The sequence below is a fragment of the Echinops telfairi genome, unplaced genomic scaffold, assembly GCF_000313985.2.
Source record: "Echinops telfairi isolate 266 unplaced genomic scaffold, ASM31398v2 ScPeMD7_25;HRSCAF=90, whole genome shotgun sequence".
NCBI classification, from domain to species: Eukaryota; Metazoa; Chordata; class Mammalia; order Afrosoricida; family Tenrecidae; genus Echinops; species Echinops telfairi.
In genome coordinates, this window is record NW_022103922.1 from 20,911,921 (window position 1) to 20,922,006 (window position 10,086).

General features: G+C 44.8%; 1 protein-coding gene across 3 annotated transcripts in view; it reads left to right on the forward strand.

Annotated features, from left to right (window-relative positions):
* The window catches only part of FOCAD (focadhesin), a 262,779-nt gene that overhangs the window by 212,495 nt on the left and 40,198 nt on the right, over positions 1-10,086 (forward strand). For all 3 annotated transcript variants that reach the window (XM_004706558.2, XM_045289109.1, XM_045289110.1), the window contains 7 exons: positions 780-927; positions 3,331-3,450; positions 4,722-4,844; positions 5,323-5,400; positions 6,120-6,191; positions 7,684-7,786; positions 9,608-9,688. In XM_004706558.2, coding sequence (XP_004706615.1) covers positions 780-927; positions 3,331-3,450; positions 4,722-4,844; positions 5,323-5,400; positions 6,120-6,191; positions 7,684-7,786; positions 9,608-9,688 — 725 coding nt within the window. The remainder of the gene's footprint in view (positions 1-779; positions 928-3,330; positions 3,451-4,721; positions 4,845-5,322; positions 5,401-6,119; positions 6,192-7,683; positions 7,787-9,607; positions 9,689-10,086) is intronic.

The following is a 10,086-nucleotide window of genomic DNA, read 5'->3' on the forward strand; positions in this document are numbered from 1 at the left end:
GCTAACACGAGGAGAGAGAGGAAAGCTAAACAGGGAGAGAGGACAGCTTCAGAAAAACTAGGCATTTCTTCAGTTTCAAACGACAGCAAGGAAGTAAAAACACACACACAAATGTACCACGAATGGAATAATCTTAGACTAGCCAAGACTTTCCTGGGAGAACAGTTTTCCTTGAAATGAACCTGTGTTCTTTCAGGTAACTGGGGAACAAAGCTCAAGGTTCCGGTTGGATGGGGTGATTTTGTCCATTTTCTCCTCTGACCCAGTGATATCCGAGTCCTTGTCCACAGAGGAATACACCGTTTCGTTAGGAATGAAATTGGATGTTAAGTCTACTAGGAAACACGAAGCAGTTGGCAGGACCCCGTAATCGTGTCTGGAATGTATCCTCCCTGTTGGAGTCGGACGTAGTGGAGTCCTGTTCATCTTCTGCGGTTTATCATATTTATCGGGAGCTTGGTAGCATTCTCGGACATGTAGCAATAGAGCTGACTTCTCTCCACTTTTATGAATCCCCTCCTCGCTGTAGAGTTTAAACCAAACGATTTTCGGGGTTTTGCTGTTCCCCAGTGGGTACACAAGCACGGGCAAGGCAGTGGGCACCTACTTTAACATAAAGTTTTCCTTTGCGCTGAGGAGTGGGCCCACCTGCGGTGGTTCACGGCCCGCTTGCATACCAGATGTGTTTATGGAGTTGACCAAGCCCCCTGTGCACCCCCACTGTAGGTGAAGCGTGGTTTGCTTATGCATCTAACACACTTCTTTCTTCGGCTCCCAAGCACGGGCTGCATACTGGGAGTTGGCCTCACTCTATCCTTCATGAGCCACAGCAACCAAATCGAGTCCCGGGTCCACGTGGCCGCATCCCTGCGGAAGCTCTCAGCACACCTGGATGACAGCGGGAGCCAGAGCCGAACGTTTCAGGAGGTAAGCGGTGGAGGCGGCGGGGTTTGTTGCTGTGTTTTGTTTTCTCTTTCCTCTTTGTGGTCTTTTCTTTTCCTACTGCGGCTTATTTCCTACCTTTAGTGATTCAGTCACCTTGTGAATGAGATTCTTCTCCAGTGTCAGCTTCACGAGAAAGATGGCGTGGCACACAGCCTGCTTTCGATCCTGAGCTTTTCAAACCGTGCGGCTGTTTGAATCCGCCCAGACTTACACGTGGCAGACGAGATACGAGCTGTCAGTGAATACACAGCCCCAGGTCGGCATCCCTGGAAGGCTCTCTCTCGAAGAACAAGAAGAGACAGTTTCTGGGGGGAGGCTAGCTGGAGATTTTTCAGACCTGTGCACAAGGCAAGTGTAACTTTAGAAAATGGCCAGGACTCTTTAAGAAACTGCAGACCAAAGTTGATTTTTTTTAATGTCAGCTACCCTGCCTGAAAAGTTATTGAGGAAAATTCCCATTGCCACGCTTCACGGCAAAGCTTTTCTCTTGCAGTGCAAAGTCTGCAGAATCGCAGGGCCTGTGACCCAGCCCACGGGGGTTCCCGCCGCCTAGGCGGAGTGTCCCTGCACAAGCTGGCCCGTGCTGTCTGGCCCAGGTGAAATCTAGCCGCCTGCCTGTGCTCTGCTGGGGAGGAGCTGGGGCTGACCTCGTGGCCTGGCCAGACTCTCCCTCTCATTAGAGCAGATTCTGTTTTATCCCAGCCTGCCCACCAGCTATTGAGGAGTACATAATGGCGGCTGTGTTTCCCTGGTCAGCCCTCTGCTCTCAGCAATAGGATTCGTTGAATTGGTGCACAGAGGATTGAAGTTTTGTTCCAAGACCTGCACGGCATTTCCATTTTCAAAGATGTGGGGAGCATGCTTTAAAGATGTATAGATAATACATATCTATATTAAGCTCCAGGAGAAATTTTTCGGGCAGATGAGCAATTTGACTAATAAATGAAGGCTAGGTTATTACAATTGAAGCATCTGCCGGCCTGATGCCTTGATTTATAAGCTGTAAGCAGCCAGCAGTTTTGTTTGCTCTCCATTTATCGCCCAGTTTCTGCCTTAGAAACTGCTTATATTTGCCATGGTTTATAGAGCAGTGCTAGCAGTTGAAGACTTCCCACTTTCTCTTAGCAGCATCTTTACAAAGGAGGGGGTGTTATCAGGAGACTGAGGTACCGGGGGAGGGAGGGTAACCTTAATTGGCAAAAGCTGGGCACAGATGGCTTGAACGACTTGCGCCAAGTTACTTAGCCAAGAAAGTCGGTTTGAGAGATCCAGAATCCTTCTGTTTTCCCAACATTGTTTTCAAATGTATTCACATTTTATGTATGTGTTTGTTTGGTCCTGTATGTATTTATCCATTTGTTTCTTAACGTCTCACCACGGTGCTATGAATCAAGTATCACTGACCTCATTTTGCGCAATATCTCTGACTCCAAGACCCATGCTCCAGTTCCCTTATGCTTCATGGTTTCCACTGAGAGTGCTGGTTGCTATCAAGTCAGCTCCAACTCACAGCAACCTCAGAGACAACAGAACAACACGTCGCCAGGCCCTGCACTGGCTCTATGATTGCTGATAGGCTTGAGTCCATCGTGGGATTCGGTCTGTTCTGAATGCCTTCCATGGACTCATCTTTCGGCACTAGATTGGACAACATGCTATTGTAATCCATTGGATAACTTTTAGTAGATCACCAAGCTTTTCTTCCTGGTCTTAATCTGCAAGCTTCACTGAAACCCGTCCACCTTAGGTGATCCTGCTGACCTTTGAAATATTTGACCCAGTTTCTAGCCTCATAGCAACATGCACGCCACCACAGTACCACACACTGACCAAGGGGTGGTAGGCTCCTTGCAAGGAAATGTGCAATGGAGCCGTATTTCACTTCCTCTTTGGATTTCCTCTCCTGCGAGGCCTTGTATATGGGGAGCTGGCAGTGGTGCTAAACATCTGTTTCTGCTATTGCTACATTCTACATTCTGCCTGGTATGATGTGGAGGACACTTTTTTTATTTAGTTTCTGAAGATGTGGGTTTGAAACCTCCCTTTGTCACTTGCTCGAATTGGTTCCTTGAGCCTCCGAGTCCTCCCCTGTGACGTAGGAATAACAGTACCTGTCTCATGATGTTGTTGGGAAATACAATAGCATGCGTTAGGAAACCGCACAGTGCCCACCCTAGCTCTCCTCTGAAGGATTCAGTACCCAATTTCTACCGTGGAACCTGCTTTTCTTTGTCACGGAGAAACCAATGCTAGCAGTGTAAGTGTACGGAGTCTAATTCTATTCTAGGAGAGACGTTTGACAGAAAGCTCGCGTCAGACAGCCTGTGTTCTTTCATTTTTCTTAATGAGGAAACATTTTTTGCCATATTTGTCCCCCTCCCCCAGGTTCTCGCCTATACGGTCAGCTGTGTGTGCGCATCAGCATTCAGTGCTGGGATTATAGAGGCTGCCGAGGCGGAAGATATTATGAACAAACTCCGGCTGTTAGCAGAGAACAACCAGCAGGTTGGAGTGCACTCTATGATGGTTTCTCTCTGTGGGTTTAGGTTGCTGACAAGTCCTGATTTTGACTTACCCTGAAGTAGACTGGCATAAGCTATATTTTGGGTCCCAGTTAAGGAACCTGCGACTATTCTCTTGTCTTACAGCTGTAGTCAACAGTCACACATTTCTTCTTCTCTCCTCACACCTTAACTCCTCTGTAGACCTTCCTTTCTCTTTCCCTAAGAGGATTGAAAAGCTTTTTACTTTCTTCAACCATTGCTCTATGTTCATAAAATCTTAAAACACCTGACTAGAGAATCTAAGAGTTATATAAGGCTAAAGCCTTGATGGACAAAAGTTTGGCAAGAGGTGAATACTTGTGTAAGGTGACCAGATTTTAACATTGGGAAAGAGGGACACCATTGATAAAACTCATATCCTGGCGAAATAGCCACATGGCAGCCCAAAACTATGTACCCTAGCTTGTCATGCATTCTTTCCAAAAATCGGGACTTTTTAAAAATGCCGCGGGATGTGGGAAAATTTGTTAAAAATTGGGACTGTCCCTCCAAAAGTGGGACGTCTGGTCACCTTATACTTGTGGGGCTCTGATAAGTTCAGCCAATTCCAGGCAGAGAATCTCTGCTCGGGACTGAAAATATAGAGGAAAATTTCAATACTCTAAATTAAAGTCGACATCCTTAAATTGTTTCCACTGATTATATAAGCTACAATCTTCTCCTGTTTGGGTTTCTTTATTACCTTTTGCAAAGTCTTAATATCAGCCACAGTGGGTTAACACATGATTCACCCTTGTCAAGCATCTAATGATCCTATTAGTTTTTAACATGATTATGTGCCCGTTCACTTACATTCAGAATAAATTTTGCATCACTAAAATATAGAAGTTTTCATATGATGTGTGCATTCTGGGAAGTTTTCTCTTTGGCGGGAGTTGACTGGTCTTGTGTGGCCTCAGTTCCTTGGTATTTGCACCCTAACCCCTTTGGAGAATTTGGCTTGTTTGAGCTAAGTCACTTAAGTCCAAAGTATTACAATCCTAAAATAAACCACTCACAGAAGGCGAACGCCTTGCAATTAGACTGCAGTTTCTGTTGCAAACCAAAGTGTAGATAATAAAGCATCTGCACATCACTGATTGTCAGATGGCAAAAGGACTTGTCAGTAGGAAAGAGAGTCCCCAGAAGTGCTTGTGTTGCTATAGATAAACATTCCTAATCTGGATTATTTTCTCTCTCTCTCTTTCTTACCCGGTTTTATTTACGTAACAGACGTCAGGTTTTGCGCTGGCCTTAGGAAACATAGTCCATGGTCTGTCTGTCTGTGGACACGGAAAAGCAGAAGACTTGGGCAACAAGCTGCTTCCTGCCTGGATCAGACTTGCTCTCTCAGAGGTAGAGTCCACCGCATGCACGTCATTTTCCATTTATGTAAAGGAACGAGAACTACTTATTGGACCATTTATAGGAGCAGCTAAGACAGGTTATTCAGTGATAAAATGACACGCAATTCCAAGTGAAAGACACAGCTAACTATCAACTGTTCTGTGCTTTTAATTCTTTAAAGGTGATGCATTCTGTCAACCTGGAAGTTTTGGGAAACTGGCCATTTTATCAGTGCCTCCATTTTGAAACAACATTGTGCTTTCTGTAAACTAAAACCAACAAATAGCCATGCATAAGTCAGCAGCCTGAATCTGTTAGCTTCCTCATCTCTGCCAGTCTCTGGTTCAGTTACACCGATTATGCTCACCGCCTAGTTTGGTATAATTTTTCCTCAATGGCCTGTTTCTCTGTGGTATGAATAACTTTTATAGATTCCAGACTGAGTGATTCTTTGCCACTTAGCCATATTCTGATGTTTGGTTTTCAGGGCACTCCCACGATGCTTTGCCTGGCAGCTCTTAATGGCATGGTGGCCTTGGTAGGCTCTGAAGGGGATGTCATACAGGTAAAAATAGATCGATCGATCGATAGATGGAGAGATAGATAGATAGATAGATGCTATCTACTGAAGGAAAGAAATCTAGATGTATCAATAGCCAAAGCTGATGGAAAATACCCACTAAGTACAGAAGGATATCTGGTCATGGTAATGAGTATACTGGATTTTTCTATGCCTTTTTCTGTGTGGGGGGGAAATAGTCTTGACCAGTAATTCTTTCTATAGAGATTTGCTTCTTGTTTAAATTGGTTTGTAAGGATTAAGCCTTGTCCATTCATCTACTTTCCCCCAAGTTTCTGCCCAAGAGACAGTGATTGAATGATAAGAAATATCTAAAGCCACTCATGGGACACTCCATTTTGTATCTCTGATGTATGAATTCCTACTTATGCAATTGACCATTTACCTCAAAATAACTTCCGTGAATAAATGCATGTGTATGTTACCAATCATTCAAAGAAGTTCTTAGGCCTAGCTGATCCAGTAAAAGCTTTCTGATGACTGCTCCTGGGCATGCATTCCTGAACTGGTCCACAGGATTCACGAGAAGTTAAAGTGTGGGCCTATCCCCGTGGAGCTCACAGCCTGTGCTTCTGAGATATGAGGACACTGTGGTGAATTGTGCTCCAGCTGGAACGACGGTAGTGCTTGCCCTGGGAATAGCGTGCTTGATGTCTTTTTTCTGGTCGGGCCGAGGGGCTCGATGTGTCTCTTTATTCTTTCAGCTGAAGTCAGAAGCCATCCAGACCTCTCAGTTTCAAGGCCGACTGAATGAAGTCATCAGGACCTTAACTCAGGTGAGAAGAGGAAGTTAAAACCCTTGGATGAGAATACAGTGCCCCTCCCCCGCCTGTGTTTTTGTTTGTTTTCCGTATAACAACACATAGAATTTTGTCTGCAATGTGAGGACTTCTTTAGCGACAAGGAGCTCCCAGGGCTGCAGGAGTGCATCCAGTGGGTCCCGCGCCGCTGGCACACATGCACTGCCTCTGGCAGGAAAAAGATAGCTGGCATGTTGCAGTTTCCAGTGGCCCTTGCCCCCCCCCTCCCCCAACTTAGAAATGAAAACCTGATCCTGCAAGGAATGGCTGGCCCTTGGGACAAGGCAAAATAGAAGGCAATCAAAGGGCAGGGCAGATATCCTGGCAGAGTGGCCACGAGGCACTGGGCTGATGGTACCATTGACAGGGGTGGGGCCAGTCACCAGTTGTCATTAACTCGCAAGTCAGCCATAAACATACCCACCTGCTGAGTGATAGTTCCGACTTCAAAGGAGGCCCATACTCGCTGCAAAAAAAAAAAAATTGAGCATAGAGATGGTGAGAAACTTTAAAATATGGCTGTTATCCCAACTCAGAGAAGCCCTACTACCCTTCGGCCATGGCCTTTTTACACATTGCTGCTTTCTTTGCGGGGGTTGGCATCCTTACAGACTGTGTAGGACATGTTCCCCCTCCTTTCAGTTAGCAGCCTTTTTTTCCTTCCTAGAAAACTCTTACCACATAAAGGAGTTTTAGTAATTCACACGATTAAAAGCAAACATGAATCTCTGAATAAAAGAAATTCTCTTCTGCATCAATAAATATGAATTTTTTTAAAAAAAGAATTCTACTGAAATGTAAGGTGCTTGGGAGAAATGACTGTAACGGGAAAATATTTCTGGGAGCGTCATAGTATGGATGATAACATGGTAATGGTAACACACTGGGACACATGAGTCAATTCTCACCCAACAGAGTAAAATGCCCCATATGATTCCCAAGGCTTTAATCTTTTGGGGAGCCAACTGCTATTTCTTTCTCCCAAGAGGTGACTGGTGGGTTCAAACCACCAACCTTTTAGTTGATAGCAGCGTGCTTAACCACCGAACCCCTTAAAGTGATCGTAGAACTTTCTTATTTAAGTAGACAGCAAAATGTATCTCCTATTTTTATAGGCAATCTAGTTATAACTGTCACCTCTATTCTATTCTGGATTTCCACTTACCATTTCCTGAAAATTCCCTGAGACCTGCCTGACTCAGGGAGACCCACTACCTTTGGTCATGATTGTTCATTGATTCATTTGTTCAGCAAACACTTATTGTACACCTGTTATGTCCCAGGTGAAGTGTAGTAGACATAACAGTACCAGTACTTCTTATCAAGTAGGCCACCACTTCACAAAAGATGCATGAATTAAAAAAAAAAAAAAGATGCGTGACTTGTTGGGAGTCACCTTTTTTAGAAGGCATCGAAAGGGGGACTTGAATCTCAGCCCATCAAGGAACTGCTACGTTTTTATCCGTAGGTCATCAGTGTGTCTGGGGTGATTGGTCTTCAGTCAAATGCAATCTGGCTTCTAGGACATCTTCATCTCTCTACTGTGTCATCAAATCAAAGTAGAACCTCTGGTAAGATCCAAGTCCCAAAAGGCTAGCCCTGGAAGGAGGAGGGGCTGTTACTACAGTACTGTGCATTTTGTGGTGGGCATTCATCTCCATGACAACTGCCAGTGCTGGGTACCATCCCTGTTTCACATTAGGACACTGAGTGTGGAAAGGTTTGGTGACTTCACCAGGGGGTGGCGAACCTGCAGTTTGAACTCAATTCTGTGGCTCTTTTCAGTCTCCCTCTCTGCCTCCCTTAGCAATCAGTTCGGACATACAGTCTAACCTCAAGGTCTTACGAATGAGGACCGTGCAGCCCAGAAAGATGACATGACTTGCATACAGTTCGTGTAATAAAGATCCCAGGAGCCAGTTTCTTGAAGCTTGGGGCAGAGTTCTTTTGGTTTTGTTAACTATAATGGTGGTTTGTAGCATAGTCATGCCCCATTACAAGTCTTTTCAAATATGGCCGTAGTTTTTATGACCCTGCTTCAGAAAAAATAATGGGATAAGTGCATTTAAAGATGTGTACCTCCCTGGCCTTGCAGTTGAATTCTGAGTCTCGATATAACACTGTTTTTCTTTCTCTCCAGTGCTTTGATAAAAGCAATAAAAATATTTGTAGTTCCCACATGCTTCATTTACATTTTCACTTGGAAGTTTAGTGGAGGAGCCATCAGTGTTAATACACTGAGAGTTACATCTGCTCCTTGCTCTTTGTAGACTTTTGACCTACTGGCTATCTTGGACCCAGGCCAGGCAGGCTTAGGTACCGGAGACTTCTAATTGAAACAGTCTCGCATAGCCACTGACAGGCTAAGGACAGCATCTGGGTGAGGGGGGATTACTGTAATTATTGTTTCAATCACTCCAAAGCCGCAGAAACTGGACATTGTCTTATGCTTTTCCAAGCACAACGAGCTAGAAGCTGTAGCATTAAAATGGGGGCAAAGGAGAGAGACAAACCAACCAGCCCTGGTGATGTCAGTTTTGAAGGGCAAGGCTCTCCCCGAGACCTGTTACAATACCGTGTTTATGTCAGGCTTTTGTTCTTTTATGTAGGTTTTTCATTGCTATGTTTTGGGATACATGGTCTGGCTCAAGTGTTTCTTAAATCAGGTTGGAGTCAATCATTTTACACCCAAGCTCTTCTGAGAAAAATGATTATGTGTCTGGAAAAGTACAGCTACTTGTCCCTGGTGGAATTTTCCAATTGAGCCATTTATTGCAGTAGAAACCATCTCATGAAACAATTATGGGGGACCAGGAGGAAAAGAATTTAGGAGACTCCCAGGACTTAACTAGCATAAATGTCACTGCTTCCCTGTTCCAGGTCAGCAACCACATCTGGTTATGTGCACATGTTGGTCACTTAGAGGTCTCTACCTCATGAAGCGAGAGCCTGGCCACCATTAATACTGGTTGTTGAATTTGCATGGTTCATATAGCTGACTCAGCATGTCCTGAAGTGACCCCTGGAATGGTGGTCTTAGTTCAAAAGCCTAGCAGACTCCTGATGAGGTCACTGGATCGGGGCTCGTTGATGTGACAACATGGAAGAATTTTTTAACCACGGCAATAAAGTTTTTAGCCTCTGTGATTTGTCAGCCTTGGCGAGGTTGGCCACCGGTTTTTATTTGCTTTCAGAGTCTAAGTGATTACAGTACTTCAAGGCCAGTCACTTAGTCTAATAGAATTAGCTGCAGCCAGAGTATTGTGTCGAGATTAATAGCATAAACATCTCTGCTTTGTCTCTGGGTTGATATGGCAGCATGAGATCATTATCTTTCCTTCATTAGTCCCGCCAAGTTCACTGGTTAATTTGATCGTTTTCTGTCTCCACAGTTCCAACGGACTATAGCTATTTGCCTGAAAGCAGTTTTATCAGAGCAGCCATCGGCTTCTTCATTACAGGAGGCAAAAAAGGCAAGTGAGCACATTTCTCGACTCCCATCATTCTTTCTACATGCCAAGCAACTTTGTGTGTCCTTAGCATGCCTTTGTAGCATCAAGCAGTACAAATCTGAAGGGGTGAATATCTTTCCTTGCTGTTCAAGCGAGCACATCTTTGCAACAGAAAGCAGTGACCAGGACGCTAAGGGCAAGAGGTGGCACATAACCAGGCCTGTTTTGTCGTCACTTGGATGTCACTATGCCTGAGCTTGGGTAGCTTTCTTGAACCTTTAACCATCCATTTGGCCATTGCAAATGTCCAAGAGCACATTCCTTTTCACATCAGTTTCAGCTGTGTGTGACACCACACATACACACACACACACACACACACACTCAGTCTACCCCTCCACACCCCACCCAGTCCCACG